The sequence below is a fragment of the Camelus bactrianus genome, chromosome 18 (assembly GCF_048773025.1).
Source record: "Camelus bactrianus isolate YW-2024 breed Bactrian camel chromosome 18, ASM4877302v1, whole genome shotgun sequence".
Taxonomy (NCBI): Eukaryota; Metazoa; Chordata; class Mammalia; order Artiodactyla; family Camelidae; genus Camelus; species Camelus bactrianus.
In genome coordinates, this window is record NC_133556.1 from 27,963,193 (window position 1) to 27,983,923 (window position 20,731).

General features: G+C 48.0%; 1 protein-coding gene across 4 annotated transcripts in view; it reads left to right on the top strand.

Moving 5' to 3' along the window:
- Window positions 1-20,731, top strand: part of IFT140 (intraflagellar transport 140) — a 69,658-nt gene continuing 48,927 nt past the window's right edge. For 2 of the 4 annotated variants that reach the window (XM_010949921.3, XM_074346600.1), the window contains exons 1-9: window positions 3-251; window positions 4,130-4,307; window positions 7,054-7,275; window positions 12,869-12,990; window positions 13,154-13,296; window positions 15,018-15,193; window positions 16,136-16,227; window positions 16,662-16,768; window positions 17,302-17,447. In XM_010949921.3, coding sequence (XP_010948223.2) covers window positions 4,161-4,307; window positions 7,054-7,275; window positions 12,869-12,990; window positions 13,154-13,296; window positions 15,018-15,193; window positions 16,136-16,227; window positions 16,662-16,768; window positions 17,302-17,447 — 1,155 coding nt within the window. In that variant the 5' untranslated portion in view covers window positions 3-251; window positions 4,130-4,160. Of the gene's footprint in view, window positions 252-404; window positions 825-4,129; window positions 4,308-7,053; window positions 7,276-12,868; window positions 12,991-13,153; window positions 13,297-15,017; window positions 15,194-16,135; window positions 16,228-16,661; window positions 16,769-17,301; window positions 17,448-20,731 lie in introns of those variants that run through there. The other 2 variants (XM_045512831.2, XM_010949922.3) reach the window with 2 other exon arrangements.

Sequence of the window (20,731 nt, forward strand, 5' to 3'; positions counted from 1 at the left end):
AGCTAGCGTTGTTGTCTCTAGACCGTGACTGCGAAGAAGAAAAACTGCCCCACAACACCGCGGAGCTAGCCAACCGCGGGAGGGATCCTGCCCTCGCGCCGCACGAACATCCCCGATCATTTTCGGCTCTTTCCGGCCTCTCTGGGCGCTTCGGGCGGCGTCGGCATCTGCTCGCTTAGCTTCGGCTGTATCCGAGTTCGGCTCGCAGCCGTTGAACCGGCAACGCGCGGCGGCGCTGCGGCCCAGTAAAGGTGGGTGCGGGCCCCGGGTCCGGGCCAGAGAGTAGGGGGTCGGGAGTCCGGGAGCCAGGGAGGAGGGAAACGAAGAGGCGAGGCCAGGGAGGGGCTTGGGAGGCCTGGGGCCTGGGCACCTCGGGGGATCGGCGGCTCCTGGGGGGTCCCGGAGCTTGGGGCCGGGAGGAGGGCGACGAGGCGGGCCGACCCCCTTCCCTCGCCCTCCTAGGTTACTTTCGTCTCGAAGTCCGGCCTCGGCGGATCGCCTGACTGCATCGCGGGTCAGGCCAAGGCGAGGGGGTGCGGGGTGCGGCCTCCGAGCGGTCAGAGCGAGCTGAGGGCCACCTCCAGTGCAGACAGGTCCGACTGAGGGCCGCTTAGCCGCGCGAGTCTCGAGGCAGTGGACCCGGAGGGGAGGTGGCGGCGCCAGCAGCGCTCGCGGTAACACCCGGATAGGAAGGGAATAAGAAAACCACTTTTCGGCGCAGTCAGTCCTGCAGCCCGAGGGACCGCACCGTCCAAATCAGCGATGGCCATGGGACGCATTTCTGACCCTGCACTGCCCGAAGCCCAGGGGCGGTTGTCCAGAGGGTGAGGCTTTTCGGGGTGGCCCCTAGCGCCTGTCCTCATGCCCCTCCACTCAACCCCCATTGCCTCTGAGTCCTTCCGGTTCCCTCCCACAGCATCTCCAAGCAGTAATGCAACTTAAGTTATCCTTATTTTCACGAACTGCTCAGTTGAGAGACCTTAACAGGTTCTTTCCCAAAAGCGGAGGCGTAAAGACGTGTTGGACAGCTGGGAGTGAGAGGAGCAAATCGGTGGGAACAAATGGAAATTTTTTCTCTTTTCCTCAAAGTTTATTTATTTGCCAAATCGTTGTGTGTTTTAGAGACCCCGAGTTTGTTTTAAGGAAAGAAAATAGACTTGTTTCTGAACTGATGTAATTAATAGATGCCATGAGCTCACGATTTTATTGTTAGTCATCGCTCCTCCTTGTGTTTACTTTGGTAACTTTTCTTTTGTAATTATGCAGATAATACTTATCCATGGTAGAAAAATGTTAAAACACAAGTGAAAAGAATGATGAAGTCATACATTGTATAAAAATGGACTCATTTGCCCTGGCTTTAACCCACTTTTTACAACTAACAAAACATCAAAAACATCGTTCCTTGCTAATAAGTATCTTCATCAGGAATTCTCATATCCTGACCTATTCTGTGGAAGGCACTGTTCTAAGAGCTGGAAATGTTCTGGTGGTCCCTTACCCTATGGGGCGGATAGTCTGGTAGGGAGTAGAGAATGGTCAGTCAAACACACATTTGCAATAAAGTCTAAACGCAGCAATAGAGAAATACGGGGTTCTATGGGGACACTGGGCAGAAGCACTGAACAACCAAAAAATCAAGTCTGAGAGCTCCCTGGAGGAAAGGAGGCTTCCTGATTTCCCAGAGCAGGGGTGTAGGGAAGAGAGCCTTCCTCCAAGCAAGAAGAAAGTAATTTAAAGATCTTTTAGCACACTTGCTTATTACAAAGTGATGTTTGAAATCAAAGATAGAGGAAATCTGGTTTAACTCTGTCAAATGCTATTCTAACTCTTCATCCATCATTTCAATAAAATTAACATGTTATTCATTTTTCCAAGGCATATTTACACAAAGTAAACTTGTTAAATATGAATAAGAATTTCCAATAGCCCAGAATGGAGACTCTGGGTTGGCTGCAATACATTAAAACCGACTTTCAAAGGTTTCCTTGCTGCATTAAACTGCCCAGTTTTTAACCTGATGTGTCTCATTGTCATTGGCTTTCTGTGAATGTTTGCATGAAGACTCTAATCAAGGAAGCCAGAGCCCTGACCAGTGTAGATGCCCCCTAAGTGCTGTGTGTGCAGGAGGCCTCCAGATCCTGCCTTCTCCCCTGATCCCAGGCCCCCACCCACCCTGCTCCTCCTGCCGGTGCCCAGGTGCTCTACCATGAGCCCTGAAGAGGCTCTTCAGTTTGTGGTAGTGAGTTTAGTATTCAGGGTCTATGTTCATAAGAAAAAGATAAACATTTGAAATGTGACTGTACCCACGTGCCTTCTAGCTTCTTGAAGAACCGGTTTCTGTCTCTAGACCCAACCTGGCTTCCTCTGATACAACTATTGTTAAAAGCAAATGGCATAGTCCATTCCCTACTCTAGTGATAGAATTTTGCAGGTGCTGGATAGTTTTTTTTCCAAAATTTGTTGTGGTTAAATGTAGATAATATACAATTTACTATTTTAGCCGTTCCTAAGTATATACAGTTCAGCAGTGGCATTAAGTACATTCATGTTATTATGCAGCTGTCACCACCATCCATCTCCAGAATTTTTTTCATTTTCACACACTGAAACCCTGTATACATTAAATTCTAATTTCCCAGCCCCGCCTCCAGCAGGCTGTGACAACCACCAGTCTACTTTCTGTCTCTCTGTGACTGACGATTCTAGGTACCTTGTGCAAGTGGAGTCATACAATATTTGTTCTTTTGTGTCTGGCTTATGTCACTTAGCATAATGTCTTCTAGGTTCACCCATGTTGTAATGTGTCAGAATTTCTTTCCTTTTTAAGGCTGGATAATATTCCATTGTATGAATATACCACATTTTGTTTATTCATTCATCTGTCGATAGACATTTGGGTTGTTTCCACCTTTTTGTTCTGAAGGATGCTGCTATGAATATTGTGTTCAAATAGCTGTTTAAGTCCTTGCTTTCAATTCTTTGGGGTATATATCCAGAACTGGAATTATTGAATTATGTGGCAATTCAATGTGTAATATTTAGGGAACTGCCAAATTGTTTTCCGCAGCATCTGCACCATTTATACTCCCACCAGCAATGCACAAGGGTTCCAATTTTTCCACATCCTCACCAACACTTTTTACTTTCTATTTTTCTGATAATACCCATTTGATATTACCCATTTGAAGTTGAACAGTTTTAAAGATAGCAAACTAACTCACATATCATCTCTTCCCTGCTAAGTGGCCTCCCCAGACTGACTCCAGGATTTGAAAAAGTGGGCAGTCATCAGACTGTCATTCCATTCTCCTTCCCGCCCCTCCCACAAAGGGACAGTGTGCACATCTTTTCCAGGAGAGAAAGAAAGATTTTAAGTTCATGTAACTAATGAAGTTCTATTTCTACTCAGTTGCTATAGTTTTGCTTTCTTGACTCTCTGACAAATGAGTCCTTTTGCTGCTGCCACCTAAGTGGAAGGGAGAGGCAGCCTGAGTTTTCATGCTCTCTCAGAAATTGAAAAAAAAAAAAAAATGAAGGAAAAAAAAAAGAAATTGAGCACTAGGTTTTCCCATACATTTCTCTTTCATGAAGCAGTTTTCTTTCTTTTTGTTTGAAAATTTTGCTGAAAGAGGAGCTAGAGAAATATAAATTGTCCTTATTATGATTGGAATAAAAATGATCAAGGAGGGTGGGCATAACTCAGTGGTGGAGCATGTGCTCAGCATGCACAAGGTCCTGGGTTCAATCCCCAGTACCTCCATTAAAAAATAATAATTAAAAATAAGTAAATAAATAAACCTAATTACCTCCCTCCCCACCAAAAAAATTATCAAGGATTACACATACAGCCTAGGCCTCAGGGTTTTCTTTATTGTCTTGACGGCAGTATGTGTTACTGTTTTCCATCATGCCAGATATAATCCCTTGCTTCTAATCACATATTTTTTTTTTCCCAGTGAAGATCTCTTCCACCTAAAATTGCCTGCATCGGTCTGAAGGGGCATTTATAAGTTGTTGAGTGTCTTATGCTTGTAGGTTTGTGATGATTCTGTTTCCTAATTCTCTGTCTAGTTGTTTTGTTTGTCTTGTTGAAAACCAACAGGACTTGGTTGTTTTTCCCCTGCAGATTTCAGCCCTGACCAGGTCTGAGTTTCATCATGGCCCTCTATTTTGACCACCACATAGATGCCCCAGACTCAGTTGGATCTCCCTCTCACATCACTTGGCACCCTGTTCACCCATTCCTGGCAGTCGCTTCTGTCAGCATGACCTCGGGTGGCAGTGTGGATATATACCTGGAGCAGGTGAGTAGGAAAGAAACAATTCTGACTTCAGTGGCCTCTGGCTCTTGTCTCTCTTTTGTTCTCGTGTGTGTGTGTGTGTGTGTGTGTGTGTGTGTGTGTGTGTGTGTGTTCTCACTGAGGCCAAATTCTCAATATTGTAAAAGCCCTATTGTGTGAATAATTATTTTACCCCTGCTATTTAGTCTGGGAGATATATTTAGGAATGCTTAAGACAGATTCCACAATCAATTCCCAGTCCCCAACCAGAAATGGCCCCTCAGTGTCATCTGTCCATCCTGATCCAGCCTCCTGTCAGCTCACATTGGCTATTTGACACTACTCGTTTCCAGTAGCTGCCGTAACAAAAGACCACATATTGGGTGGCTTAAAACAACCAAAATGTATTTTCGCGTGGTTCCAGAGGCCAGAAGTCTCGCACAAGGGGCGAGCAGGGCCTTGCCCTCTCTAAAGGCTCTAGTGGAGGATCTGTTCTGTGCTCTGTATTCACTTCTGGTGACTGCCAGCCATCCCCAGTGTTCCTCAGCTTGTACCTGTATCACTCCTGTCTCTCCCTCCATCATCACACAGCCATCTCCTTTGTGTGTCCATGTCTCTTTCCTCTTCTTATAAGGACACCAGTCATGCTGGATTAGGACCCACCCTCGTGACCTCATCTTAACTTGATCATCTGCAAAGACCCTATTTTTAAATAAGGTCATATCACAAGTACCAAGGGCTAGGACTTCAACATATTTTTGGGGGTGCACAATTCAACCCATAACAGAAACTTTCTAGAAGCTCCTGAAACCTCTAGCACTACCCTCCCAAATTTTTGTGTACCTCCTGCTTCACCAAGAAAAACAGATTTCCTTCCCTACTCACCCCTCCACCCTCTGCAGTCTCGCTGTCACCCCGGTAACTTCAACCAAGCTAGAACTCATCAGCAACATCTGCATAACACACCCCATGGGTCCTTATCCACCCGCCATCCCCTCTCTGCACGGTTCACACTCTTGTGAGGTCCTCCAGAGAGCACACCTGGAACTCCAGGGGGCTGCCCTCCCCCCTGCCTCCTCCAGGCCTCCCAGCCATCCTCTTCCAAACCTGACTGCCGTCAGCTCATCTCAGAGCCTGTCCAAGCCCTTTCTCCCTCTGTCTCCTCCTCCTCCTGAGACTGGTTACTGTATCAGCAGATGACTTACTGGCCTATGGCTCTGGCCCGTAAGTACCCCTCTGAGCTGCAGGTGTAGGAATCCAGCTGTCCATGGGCTGTCTCCTGGGTGTTTTAAACAGACCCCATTGTCTACGTGACCAAAAAGAGACTGAACTTTGCCCTGCTCATGCCCTGCCCCACATTTCCCTGCAAAGGCTTAGTGTTGGGACCTCCTGTCTCAGTGAAAGTCATCACCCTTAGTCCAGGTGCCTAGAGCGGGGCCTGGGAATGACAGTGACTCCCCTCCCCTGCCTTGAACCCACCACCAGATTTTTTTAGTTTACCCCTTTTCCTCTGGCAAACCAGCACAGCGTCCTCCCTGCAGCATCCCACAACCCCCACCCAGCAGCAGAGGCATCTTTTGGAATCAGAGATGGAATTGCTCCCTACTGCCGCATTGCTCTTTCGGTGAGGACAGAAATCCCAGACGGGGCCCCAGTGTCTGCCTCACGTGTGGTCTCCTCCATGCTGCAGACACATGGGCCTCCCCCCTCACCCCTCCCACTGTGCCCTCCACCTGGGACACTCTTTCTTGACCTTTTTGCCTAATTAGTACCTTAATCCTCGAGTTGAAAGAGGCTCAGTGGGCACTTCCTGAGGAAGCTCTTCCCTCATCACCACGTGCACGAGGGCAAACCCTCCTGATGTGCTCACTGTGGTCTCCTCTGGGACACAGGCCAGTCTTTGGCCCCAGTGCCACTCACAGTGTCACCCAGCTGTTTTGGTGTATAGTCCTCCCTTTTGGGAGTCACAGAAATCTCCAATATGTATTAAAAATTGCTCTTTAAGATAAATATTATTAAATTCCAAAATAATAGCATTTTTAGATACAATTTTAACATTTAGAAAACTTAAAATAGGCCATGACTGTCACTATGGCTTCCTGTGTTTCTAATTGGCACAAAGAAAGCTTTGAGATTTTGAAATAATGATTTATTGGATGATAATGAGGTCACAGAAATAGCAGATATAACTGGAGATTGCTAGAAAGAGCTCAGTAGAAGTGCTGAGAACAAACTGAATTAATCTCTGAAAACACACAATTTATACCATAAAACTACTGCCTTAGAAAATTCTAGAAAACACAAGACTATATAAGCACTTATTCCATTAGCCGTCAGAGCAGTGACATCATCACACATCATAGAGCTTCTGGAAAACTCCACCAAATACTCCTGAGAGAATGAGAGTTAATAAGACAAAGCACATCTTTGAATCATTCTGAAAATGACCTTGGCCCTGCAGACCCCAAAAAGGTCCTCAGGGTTGCCTAACCGCACTTCGAGAATCTTGGGTTGACCCACTTCACGTGCTGGCCCACCACTTGTTTTTGTAAGTAAAGTTTTATTGACAAGCTGATCAGTGTGGTCAGATGAATGTTTACCTTATGCTTTCATAGCTCACCCAGGCAAGATTGATGTTTCTATGAAAATTAAGTAGACTATTTCCTTAATAAACAGCTCTTTATATTTTGTAGCCAGTGTCATTCCACTGACTGGGTTCTTAGAGTATCTGCCACTCCCTGTAACCAGGGCCTTACCTCATCTGTCGCAGGGTGATCATGTGCCAGAGACACATATGGAGAGGGCGTTCCGGGTTACCTCCCTGTGCTGGCACCAAACGCGGCTGATTCTGGCTGTGGGCTGGGAGACAGGAGAAGTGGTCGTGTTTAATAAGCAGGACAAGGAGCAGCACGTGGTCCCCCCAACGCACACTGCCGACATCACCATCCTCAGCTGGAGCCCCAACGGGAACTGCCTGGTGTCGGGGGACAGGGTGAGCAAACACGCCGCGATGCCAGTTTCACACCTCTGCACTGCCCTGTCCATGCTCTCAGGGACCCAGAAGGCCATAAAAGACCCAATTATTAGAAATGTGTGGTTGCCAAATTCAGCTGATATTTTACTTTATTTATTTATGGAGGTACTGGGGATTGAACCCAGGACTGGGAGCATGCTAAGTATGGGCCCTACCGTTGAGATATACCCAACCCCCAATCTGTAATTTTTACAACGAATGTTTCCAGGTAACTGCATTCATAAAGATGGGTTGGTGCCTCAGGTATTGCCGCCTTAATGGTGCCCCCGAACCCTCACTTCCCTGAGTGCTGCATCATTGCCCGGGAGTCCCTGGTCCTGTTCGTCTGGCCTGGGGCTTCCTAAACAGTTTGTCCCCATGGGACACTTAGTGGTGTCCAGAGATATTTTTTGTTGTCACGGTGGTGGGGTGGGGGCTTCTACTGGCATCTAGTAGGTGGAAGCCAGACACAGTTCTACAATGCATAGGAGCAGACCCCACAGCAGAGAATTATCCAGCCCAACCTGTCGAGAGTGCCCAGGTTGAGGAACCTGGTCTAGACCTAATTTGACTCACAAATGATAGCAGAAATTTTACCATGTGTTTATTTTGCATGTGTAAGATAACACGTTTACATTTTCAAAGTTCAAAAAGTATGAAGAGGTGTATATACTGTGAAAAGACACCCCCCCCAGCCCGGCACCCACAGCTCCCTCAAGTCCCTCCTGAGTTTCTTCAGGTACGCACAGGAACGCACAAATGTATTCTTTCCCCAGCTTCCAATTTTGAAACATTTCAAACCTTTAGAGGAGTTGAAAGACTCGTGTGAGGAACACCTACGTTTGCTGCACGTGGAGGCTGTGGTTGTTAACGTTCTGACTCATCTGCTCTCTATATATCCCTGTATTGTTGCCCTGGATATTTGAGAGTTTGTCGCAGACGTCAGACTGCACCCATAAATGCTTTGGCATCAACCCCCTAAGAGCATCAGCACGTGTGGCTGTCACACTCAGGAGGGGTTAGTGTGCAGCGGTATCCGCTGTGCAGTCTGTTCCCACTTCTCCCACTGCCCCCATGACATCTAAGCAGATCTGGCCCTAATCCAGAGTCCAGTCAAGGACCTCACATTGTGTTTGGCTGTCACTTCTTTAGTTTCCTTTAATCAAGAACTGCTCCCTGGGGGGAAGGTATAGCTCAAGTGGTAGAGTGCATGCTTAGCAGGCATGAGGTCCTGGGTTCAACCCCCAGTACCTCCATAAAGAAAGAGAGAAATAAGAAAACCTAACTACCTCCCCTCAAAACAAATAAAGTGCAAAAAAACAACTACACTTCAACTTTTTTTAATTAAAAAAAAAATTCCTGAGGAGTCCAGACTAGTTATTTTGTAGACTGTCCCTCGGTTTAGGTTTGATTGTCTCCTCATGACTGCCTTTCAGTTCAGCATTTTTGGCTGCAAGTTGCACACAGAGGCTGTTGACTGCTTCCTGCTCTCCTCTCCATGCAAGCAGTGCCATGCCCTGCACACGGCTCTGTTCCGGCTCTCACTTTCTGTGGTATCTGCAGACCTTCCCGCCATAAACACAGAACCTCCTGGTTCTCTTCCAGCCTGTTCTTTGTCGTATGAATGTGCCGTCGGTGACCTCCCCAGCCCCAGTCAATAAATGGTTTCCCATCTTTCACTGAACAGTGACCCAGCAGCTAACCTCACGCTTCTGTCGTTCTGCTCGTGTGAAAGTTTAGAGAAATCCCTGGAGGTGGGAGACCGGGTCCAGGGTGTTTGGCAAGTGTTCCCGAATGTCCACAGATCCACTAGCTCAACCAACCCATGAGCACATTTCCCCACAGAGTGTTGTATACAGATTCAGAATTTTGCCTAGAAAAGTGATGTCTCAGTCGTGTTCTAGTTTGCATTTCTCTTGCTGTTGAGGTTGAATATTACTTAGAAGAGCTTTTTATCCTTCCTTTCTGTTCATATCACTTGTCCTCTATTCTATCTGTTTTTGTTCCTTTTTGGTGGATTTTTCTTCAATTTTTCTGTTCAGTTCCCACCCAGTGGCATTGCCCTGCCCCCAGGGTCTTACTTCCTCTGCCCTCTGTCCCACCTCCCTGATGTGGAATGCTCTGAAAATCCCCTACAGGAATAAAAGAATTCAAGATCCTTGAATTTCAGTATTCTCATCTTGACTGTATTAAGAAACAACCAACAAAGTAGATGACTGTGGCATGAAGTGAAGCCCAGGTGTTTGCTGACCAAGTCTTGGAGTCAGAACATTTATGAACAGAAATACCTAGTCCTTCTCTAAGAAGATCTCAGATCATGCTGGTCCTAATTTAATACTGGACTCAGGCAGGAAGAGAAATAATAACCAATGAACAAACACTCTCAGGGCACCAACCTCTGAGATGCCTTCTCCGCAGGCTTGGCTGAGGGTCTTCTCCACTCTTCCACCAGAGACCCTGCTTTGCTTAGAGTGCGTTTGGTTACAGGTAAAACCAAGCAGACGAGCTGAGGTGGGAAGACACATAGTTTGAGGCAATTGGACTATCCCCTGGACTCTAGGGACAGGAGCACAAGCTGGCTTCTGGAACGTCTGGAGCCATGAGTGAGGTGTCTGCTGCCAGCTTCAGCCTCTCGGTACTACTACCTGCACAGCTATCTCTTCCTGGTGCCATTCCAGCATGAGGCCGAACCCCTAGCTGCCAGAAACAAAGGAGTCCATCAGTTTCACCCCTAAAGATGCCCCGTCCTTCCTTCTCTGTCTCAAGTCCAGCTCAGGCCACATCCCCACATGTGCAACCACCCTCAGGAAAGGGAGGAGGGGCAATCCCTAGAAATGGACACCAGGTAAACACTAGGTCAGTGGAGGAGAGGGGAGGGTGTTAACATGGACCAGTTCTCATTTCCCTGGTGTCTACCCACTGGGCACAAGCCAAGGGTGAGAAGCAGATGCACCTGCACATTAGAGCATGTCGGTTCCTAATTTCTGAGATAAACTATCGAGGAGCCAGTCCTGTGCAGTGACTGTGCATCCCGATAGTCATATCTGCAACCTGCCTTCACACCAGTACGTTTCACTCCTGCTCCGCACGGGGGCTGGTTTTCCACCTGAGGGTGAGATGCTCTCACTTTTCCTTAGAGTCCCACTGTATAAGGTTCTGCTGAATGAAGTAACATGGAAGGAATGGCAGATGGCAAAAAGACAGCTCTGACCACAAAGGATTGCCCCACAGGAGTAGTAAGATATGCAAAAACTACTGAGAATTTAGAGGGCGGCGAGCAGGAAGCTCTGCGCAGACAACGCTCAACTGTTTGTCTGCTCTGCTTGGCAGTTATATGTCTACCTGGTTAACTAGAGACCTAAGGTAGCCTCCTGCAACTTCCCCTCCTCGTGTGTCTGTCCTTGTGTCAGAACAGGGGTCTGCAGTCATCTGACTGAGCAAAAATCACTGCTCCAGGGGCCCAGGGGCTCTGAACACTTGCATCCTTGATGTCTTCCCCAGAGCAACAGCCTAGGAATCTGGGCGTGCTAAGTGTGTATGGTTCTGTTCAGGAACCTGAAAGGTTGTCAGTTAGAAGCTTGTACATGCTTATAAAATATAGAACCAGTTTTTGTGTTAAAGAAATTAAGTGCTGTATGATTGCATTTGATGGGCAGAGAAGAGGACCATCCCCACAGGTGCTGTGTGCACTAAAACAGATGGGGCCCTGCTGCAAGGTCCTCTCAGGAGGAGGCTGAGCAGCGGTGGAAGGAAACCTCACTTATGTCCTTGTGTGTGTGGAGCTCATTGTGCAAGCAGTATTTTTTAATGTTCTTTTAAAAATAACTTCTAAACACAAAGAAACCAGTAATGTTTTTATTCTTGTCTTTATCAAGCTGGCAAAGTCAAGAAAAATCTGTTTAATAATATACCGTTCAAATTCTATGTGTACTTGTGTTCCATACTATTTCTGATCATACTTTTCATAGAGGTTCACTGTACAATTTGCTTTTTAAGGCTGACATTATTTGAAAATCATATTTTTACATACAATAAAGTGATGTTACCCAGCATGTGAGGATACTGGAATGAAAGCTGCTTGAAAGAAGGATGGGCAGATGACTTCACTGTCTATTAAAATGCCCACTGATGCCCTGAGCAGGAAAGATGCCTTGAGGAACACTGTGGCATCAAAGCAAAAGAGCCGCAGGTTTTAATGGAAACAGTGCCATTTGGCAACTTCGCTCCTGTCCCCCTCAGAAACCCTCCTGGACCAACTCTAGGGGCATAATCTCCTTGACTTGAGCTTTCCCAGCACTTGTCTGTGCCGTTGCCTTGAGATTTTGAGGACTTCAAAAGTGAATATACAGTACACATGGCTTTCAGATCTTGGCTTCTATTGGTTTCCTCCAATAAAAGGAACCAGGGCTCCCTGGAGAAATGGCTGATTCTAGGACGGGGGCAGGACCATGCTCCCAGAGAATCTGGTGGTGCCAGGAGGAAAGGAGTTGCTCACAGAACCCACAACACCTGGTGCATCACAAGGATGCAGGAGCAGCCGAGAGAGCTCCTGGTGGCCAAAGCTGGACCATTTGTGCATCAAAACAAATACAGTGATATCGGGTTATAACCCAAAGCAGAACATAAATATCCATGAGTCCATATTGATACAGATCTGTGATTTAATAAATCAGAAAGTGGTGGAGAAGAGACAGATCTCGACAAATGATCTATGGAGACACTGCGTCCTCAAGGAAGTGAGCCATGACTCCCCTCTCCTGCATGTGGGCTGTGCAGTGACTTCCTTCCAAACAGGACAGGCTGGAAGGGGGAAAAGAGGACAGTGAAGAAGTTCGCAGACATAATCTTAGCCGGGAGATCAGAGTCACTATCAGCAGAGCAGTCCCCTGATAGATGTGTGTACAACAGCACTTCACCTCTAGTTTTCCTCCCAAACCATGCCGTCAACAATGAGGAAAACCTCAGACAAATCCTGCGGGAGGGACGTTCTACAGAATCCCTGCCCAGTCCTCCTCAGCACCGTCAAGACAAAACCAGGAAAGTCTGAGACACTGTCCCAGCCCAGGGCAGCCCAGGGAGGCGTGATGCCCAGATGTCTGTGGGGCCTGGATGGGGTCCCGGGTCAGGAAGAAGCAGGGAGATGTGAAGAAGATACCAACTTTAGTTAGTACAGCGCACCAGTTGGCTCACTAATTTGGAGAAATGTAGCATAGTGACATTAGATCAATAATCGGAGAAGCTAGGTGTTGGGTATAGGACTTCTCTGAACTGTCTTTGCAACTTTTCCTTAAATCTGAATCTATTCCAAAATTAAAGGTTTGTTTAAAAAACTGAACGTGTGACACTGGTTTATCTTCAGGGAGTAAAGTTGAGGGGGGGCACATAGGAAAGTTTCTGGTTCCTTCGTTGAACACTTTTGAATTGTTTGACTTTTTCATGGCACACGTGTAGGAGCTTTGTAATTTAAAAGTTAAAAAAGGAGTAAGCACACGTGTTGCACAGTGTAACCCTGCCTTCCACCAGTCACCCCATAAGAACGTGCTTCCTCCCTATGTGGTGTTGGGTCTTCCAGCTTGGTGTCCTGTTTTCATGGAGGTTGGACCAAAGGGGTCGCGTCCAGGGGGCACCCCTGCTGAAACACGAATACGGGAAACACCTGACTCACTGCATCTTCCGGCTCCCCCCTCCCGGCCAGTAAGTAGCGCTCATGTGGCGGCTGGTGTCTGCATCCTCGGAGGGGCTGGCGGGGCGGTGTCGTGGCTCCTGACGCTGGGGGAGGGGGTCACTTTGGTAGTTACACCACCTTCACGCAGGGAGCAGGAAGGAAGCCTGACTTCACTGTCCCACTTGCTTCCAGGGACCTTGTTCAGTTGGCGAAGGCGGCTGTGAGTGGTGACGAGAAGGCCCTGGACATGTTTAACTGGAGGAAAAGTGGCTTTGGAAGTTTCCTGAAAATGAGATCTCAGGACGGCCTCTCATTCTTTGTCAGCCTGACGGACGGTGAGACTCGGGGTGGGATTCTGGGACACTGGGATTTCAGGGTAGCTGAGAGAGATTAAAAACAAATGGATGGTGTTTCTGCATAAAATCACAGGCTGGCACTCCCAGAGGGACATGTAAGCCAGCTTCTTGTAGTTTTTTTCCCTGATATCCAAAGAATGGCTTCACTTTGACCCGACTGAGACAAATGGAACTTTATTGGCGTTTGAAGGTTTTTCATGATAAGGTGGTCAGTGTGCAGCACCAGACGGGACAGACCCCTGGTTGCGTCCTGTTGTCGAGCCTGTGTCGTCGTGGGGCACCGCCTCATGCTGGGTGCTCGGCTCTGCTCTGGGATGGGATGGGAGCAGGACATGCTGGCTGGGTTTGCTTCCAGCCTGCAGATGTCAGTGCCGTCTGTCCTGATTTTGACACAACTTGTCCTTAGCGTGTGTAGTGAGGCAGGCGGCCCCACAGCAGCTGATAAACACAACATGAAGTTCAGGGAAATAGTCTTTCACATTCACAAGAGATGTGCTCAAGTGCGTGTCCACTGCGGGAAAGAGGCTGAAGAAGGGCGGCTGCACAGAGGTGATGAGGTTCGAGGACGTTGTCACCATGTAGCTTAACCGTGACAAGTGACAACTGGGAGTGGCTGGGGGGCTTTTGTCTATTTAAAAATAAAGAAACCTTGCGTCTCTGGAGGTAAGGAGATGCAGCTGCAGGAGGAGACTTGGATGTGGCCCCAGGAGGAACATGGAGCGGGCCCAGCGCTGTTGGGGTGACTGGGAGGGGAGACCAAGGGCCAGGTGCCCTCAGGAAGGAGAATCGAGGAGATGGGGTGGGAAAGACACGCAGGAGATGCTGAGTGCACAAAGGTGTGTCCACCCACCCCAGGGGAGGGGTGGGGCACTGATGAGCCCGGCTCCGTAGTAGGTGTCAGAGCGTCCCCTCAGTCAGGAGCAGTGCATCTCAGTGGCTAATTAACCCTCGTCTTTAATGCATAAAATGGGCCAAATTACAATACCTGCCTCAAGAGCGCACTGGAAATGATAGCAGACTCAAGCCTGTCACAAACATGTGCTGAGTAAATACCATGTATTGTTATGGTTCACTTCTAGATGACCTGGACTTTCTCAGCTATCCATTGGGACTGAGGTGGGAGGGGTCCAGAGGGTGAGGAAGCTCCTGAGGGCAGCGGAGATGAATCACATCTGAGACCTCCCGGAGGTCCCACCCTCTGTGCTCAGAAGCCTGAAGAGGACCCGGGAGGTACACGAGGGGCAGGCAGGCTCAGTCAGGGTCCAGAAGTAGAGGTCCAGCCCAAGAGATGCCCTGAGGCTTAGATGAGGGCCTGTGGAGGTAGGCAGAGTGTAGACAAGATGTTGACCAATGCAACGTGGGACAGAGGGCACAGGGTGGCTGCAGGAGGGGTCACAGTTGAGGGCCTCAGCATACAGCTGATAAATGTGCACTTCGTGTTTGAGGACCAGGACAAACGGTGTGGAGGAGGCGAGCCAGGAGGATCGGAGCCCTCTGAAGTGGTGGGGGGAGGACTGGCAGGGGTGCTGGGGTCAAGGTCAAGGCTGAACTGACCAATGAGACAGCTCATTTCAGAGGTGGCTGCCTGTGAGGTCACGTGCCATGTTGTTAAAACGTTGCATTTGTAAATGGTTATAATGAAGGTGTTTTATTTGAAAATGTCCCTAAGTGGACAGAAAGGACTGACCCCTTTCCCCCAGGGACTGTGCATTACGTGGACGAGAAAGGCAAGACGGCCCAGGTGGCATCGACCGACAGCTCCGTCCAGATGCTGTTCTACATGGAGAAGGGAGAGGCACTGGCGGCAGTCACAGAGAGCCTGCTGCTGTGCCTGTACATGGTGACACCCGACGGCAAGGCTGAGGAGATGATGAAGGTGCGTGGGGCCGGGGCCGGGGTCGGGGTCATCAGCTCCTCTTGCCAGCCTCACCCACCCCTTGGCTGAGTTAAGGAATCCGTATTTCAGGGCTGCTGACAGAGCTTTAGTACCTCATTTATCATTCACAGTAGGGGAGCCGCCGAAGGAAGAAGCCTTCCTAGAGCAGCGGGAGGAGGGGTGTGGGGGGCCCTGGGTTCCCCATGCGGTGGGGACACAAGGGCAGGGAAATCCAGCCACGTGCAGACTGCATTCGAGGGCCTGGGGGGTTGTCATCAGTGTCTCTTCCATGACACAGCCGCTGGCCCACATGTGCGCGTTGCTTTACCCAAGACGTGGGTGACAGTCACAACTGAGGATGCCCTGCTGTCCCCGAGGGAGCCTCTTGCTCACTCACGGGAGGATGCCCGGAAGTGCCAGGGTGTTGGGTCCTGGTCTCACAGTGCCTGCAGCTCCCTGAGGACTGCTCTCGCCACCCTCCTGCTTATTTCTTGGTATATACCGGAAGATTCCATGATTATCAGAGGACTGTGAACCTTCTCTAAGATGCTCCTGTAGATCGCGGGGGGTCAGTGTTTGTGGGGTCATTTGTGCACCTCTGTCTACACAGGGGTTGAAATGTGGTCACTGAGTCCCGTGGACCTAGGTTCAAATCCCTTCTCAGCCCCTTGCTGGCTGGTGAGCCCTGGGAGGTTTGCTGTGCACATGGGGTGTGACGACTGCCTCGCCACGCGCTGGGTACCCGCTGTCATCAACCATTTAACATGCAAATCGTCGTTGCTTTGGCCTCAAAAGCTGGGGCTGCCTTTCCAGGTGTCCACCTCTACCCTCCGTCCCTCTACTTGGTGAGTCTCCACGAGATCACTACAGATCAGAGTCCTGTACAGGAACACGGTCTCAACAAGAGTGACATGCTCTGTCTGGGTTGTTTTTGCCGTGCAGGTGAAGTTGAGTGGGAAGACTGGTCGCTGGGTAGACATCGCTTTGATCGAAGGCAGCCTTCTCGTGACCGCTGTAGGGGAGGCGGTCCTCAGGTGAGAGCCTGTGATTTAAGATTCTGCCCAGAACAGTCTCTTGAGTAAACTTTTTATTGGAGTGTAACATACATTTATAAAACCACACAAATTATGGTGCCCTGTTACCAACCACACACATCCACATGGCCTGGTATAGATGGAATCTATACTAATGTGCTCTCGTGTCCACATGCTGTTCAGAGGTTCTCCTGTGTTATTGGGGGTGGTTGGAGTCCTTTGTTCTCATTGTGACCTGGTGTCACACAGGAACCCTCTGTTATTAACAGCTGCTCCCTTTGACTGTGAACAGGACATAAATGGGGTAACGCCAGGCTTTTCTCACCAGAGTTCCTGATTTTTAAAATTTGCTCTGCAGGTTGAAGAAGACTCTCGTTGCTGAGGGAGACACACTAACACAGGCCCCTTGGGGGGCTTTCTTCCTTGTGTTGTAGGTTCTGGGATTTAGAAAGAGGAGAGAATTACATACTGAGTCCAGAGGAGAAGTTTGGTTTTGAAAAAGGAGAGAATATAAACTGTGTTTCTTACTGTAAAGTCAAAGGTGAGACTTCCTGGCATGAGAGAGAGAAAGAGCCCACCTCAGGCTCTGCTCTGGGCTGCATGATGATGACATGGAACTAGGGGCTATTCAGGAGAACGGAACCTCGATTACAGCTACGACGGCCGCTTGGATGTAGGAAATACACATATACGTGCACACGTACACACGTGCGCACACACAGGACAGAAAGACTAGGAGACTCATAAGAGAAGCACTGATTTTCTGCCCGTGTTCTCCGTGCTGCCTGGCGTTGGAGAAGCAGCACTGGGTGGGCAGTCAGGCTTCTCTCTCATGGAAGCCAGAAACCAGACGGCAGACAGCACCACCACCCCATCTGCGTGTGTGTACGCGTGCGCACCTGTGCGTGCGCACACACACACACACACATATATTACCAGCAGTGGTGAAGCCAGGTCAGAGGCTGGAGAGTTACTGGATAGAGGCGCCAACGGCTGGTGTTTCAGAGAAGGGAGCTTACTACTGTTTTCATCCCTTTTTAGTTCAAGTAACGTAAACTTTGTCTTTACCTGTAGGTCTTCTGGCAGCAGGTACTGATAAAGGACGAGTGGCCATGTGGAGAAAAGTGCCTGGTGCCCAGAGCGGTGGAGGGGTGGAGGGCAAGGACAGGTGGACCCTTCAGACCCCCACGGAGCTTGAAGGAAACATCACACAGATAAAGGTACACTGGACGGGGTGTTGGATGCACAAAAGTAGGAGCAGTTGTGGGCTTTGAACCTGGTTGTGTCAGCTATTCAACTTAGGACAAAAAAAGACAATAAAATATTTTTAAAGGCCTTTTGGATTTCAGAGCTGCAAATAAGGAATTGGGGATCTGTAGTGATCTGTGTTTATCTATTTCATCTATCTACCCATCCTTATATCTCCATCATCTCTTTATCTTAAAAACAGCTTTATTGAGATATATGACATAACATGGGTTTTAGTCTACTCAGAGTTTTGCCCAACCCTCACAAGACTAGAAAATTTTCATCACCCCAGAAAGAAATCTATCCCCATTGGCAGTCACTCCCCATCCCCCCAATCCCAGCCCTATGCAGCCATGAATCTACTTTCTGTCTCTGTGGACTTGCCTGTTCTGGACACTTCATATAAGTGAAATCATACAATATGTGGCCCTGTATGAGTGGCTTCCTTCATTTGGCATAATGTTTTTAAGGTTCATCCACGTTGCAGTACGTAGCAGTGCTTTCGTCCCTTTTGATGGCTGAATAATATTCCAGTACGGGATTTTTTTTTTTTTTTTTTTTTTTTTTTTCTCCCTTTCCTCCGTTGATGGGCATTTCAGTTGCTTCCACTTTTGGACTTTTATGAATAATGCTGCCTTGAACAGTTGTGTACAAGCTTTTGTGTGAATGCGTGTTTTCATTTCTCTTGGGTGTTTTGTTCTTCTTTTATGATTTCTGTCTCCTTATTGAAAGTCGGTGTTTGGTGCATCATACCTTCCTTCATGTCTTTGTAGGTGGTTTCCTTTAGTTCTTTAAATGTGTTTATGGTGGCTACTTGGAAGTTTTCATCTGTTAAGTCTGACATCTGGGCCCCCAGGGCAGTTTCAGTTGTTTTCTTGCATGTGGGTCATATTCTGTTTTGCATGGCTCTTAACTTTTTGTTGAAACCTAGTCATTTCAGTTAAATACTGTATCAGCTCTGGGTCACTGACCTTCCTGCCCTGCCACCACCTGCAGGACGCATTAGCTTGTTTACTCGTCTGGTGCCCAGCCGGACCATTGTTGTGCCCCTCTTTCCCCTGCAGTGGGAAGCCTCTGCCATTGTCTTCCGAGGGCCCAGCTAGCCAAGTGCACAGTCACCCAGGGATGCCGGTAGTTCACGGTCCCTTCCCTGATCTCTCTGTTCAGCTTTCTGCTTCGGTTGGTATCGCAGTGTCAGGCTCCCCTGATTGCTGGCTGGTTGCTCTCTTGTTTTGAACAATACCTTGGGGCATTGATGGCTCCACATGCTGGTCCAGGTCCATTTGGACGAGGTGGTTTCTGATCCCAGGGTGGCTCCTCCTCAGTATCCCTTTCCCCAGTTCCCTCTGCTGAGCTGTCGCCGGCGCCCAGCTTGTTGCTCTTGTGAAGTTTCCACCCTCCTCTTAATGCTCAGCCCCTAATCCCCACTGTTCCCAGGCACATCCTGAGGCTGGGAGTTGCCCACATTGGTTTCAAATAAAGTCATTTCTGTTGAGGTACAGCCTGTTCTTATGGACTGCCTTCCCCCTCGGAAAGAAATCTCTGGGTCACTGCTCCAGAGCTTGGGAGTGAGGTGAGTGGCTGGCTTTTTGAGAGGACACCCTGCTCAGTGAGCTAGGGGCTGGGCACAGAAGCCTCTGGCCTGGGAGGGCCCCTCCCAGCCTGGAGCCTCTGCACTGAGAGCAAGATGGGGCAAGGGCTGGGGCCCCGCATGGTCCAGTGCCAGCCTCTGTGTCTGGAAGGAGGGAGCCCTCACCTCTCTCACCCCCACCTGGAGCCGGAGTGAGAAGTGGCGCAGGAGAGGGGGCCGGTCTGCTGGGCAGGAGGTGGGGTGTCCCGGCTTGGGTGCGGCAGACTCTGCTCTTCTTAGCAGGTTTAGTAGACTTTCTGCAGTGAGTCTTTCTTTGCTGACTTTGTCCCCAGTTCCCAGAGAAACAAATGTTGTGTTTCCCTGCTTTTCACCGGGGTTGCCTATTATATCCTCGGAATTCCTCATCTGCCATCTGGAAGTGGTCTCTCAGATCTACTCCAGGCGAATTTTTAAAGATAAAACGTTCTTCACCTATACCAATCAGGAAGCGAAAACTTGCATAGTAAATAGTTTAGGGAAACCTTAGAGCAATTTTGGGAATGACTTTTAGATCCTCAGCTCAGGTCGTACATCATTTCTAGATGAATTAAGATAAATATCTTAAAAATTAGGTCAGAATAACTGGCTAAAAAACACAGAATAGAATCAGATCTGTAGAGAAAGTGAAACTTTCTTAGATTTGAAGTAATAAAAGCAGTTGCAGAAGCAGAGGGGAAAATCTGAGTCCATGAAAACACCTCACAGCGGGTGGTGGTGAGCAGGGAGGCTGGAGTTACAGGAAAACTGGGTCAGCCTTCACTGTCAAGGGCTAATCTCTAAAACACCATATTTTCCTGATTTTCAGTGTGTAATTTTTTCCCTCGTTTTAATACTGAAGTTGTATTCAGCTCCTCTGGTTGATGTGTATGTTTAAAGTGTTATTTGGGGTTTTTTTTGTAAGAGACAGAGTCTTTGCACAGAATGCTGTGAGTTTAAACTAATGGCTCATCGTACCTTTAGTGATAGCTTAGAATAAAGAACATGAAGAAAATTCACATTTATAAGAAAAATATTAAGAATGCCAATGGATAAAGTGATGAAGGAGAATGCAGATAATTTACCTAATAGTAGTTAGTAAGTAAAATACATGGAAAACACGTAACCTCACTGGTAGTGACAGGGGTGCCATTTTAAATAATAGTAAGAGCCACACTAGCCTTCCTAAAGGACATTAAAAAAAACTGAGTCAATGGTGAGATGTACCACAAACCTCAAAGAGAAGCCTCCACCTTATGAAAGTGTTATTTCTTTCCAAATAAATATACTACAAATTACATGTATAGCCAGTAAAAATAATGATTTCCCCTCCTAGGGGAATTCAATGCAGTAATTCTAAACTTCTCTGGGAGAGCAAATGGCCAAGAAAGAATTTTTAAAAGAAATGGAACATTCAAAACAAAACAAAAAAAGAAATGGAACATTTCTGTATCTTACACCAGAATGTACCTCAAAGCTGCAGCCGTTAACAGTGTATGCTTACTCAGGAGTGGATAAACTTATCGGTGGAATAAATCAGAAAATCCAGAAACGGATTTGTATAGATTTGGAAGTTTACTATGAAGTTGTGAAACTGACATTTGACATTACCAGAGGGAAGCTGGGGAGTTTAATACAGTGTGTAAGTTT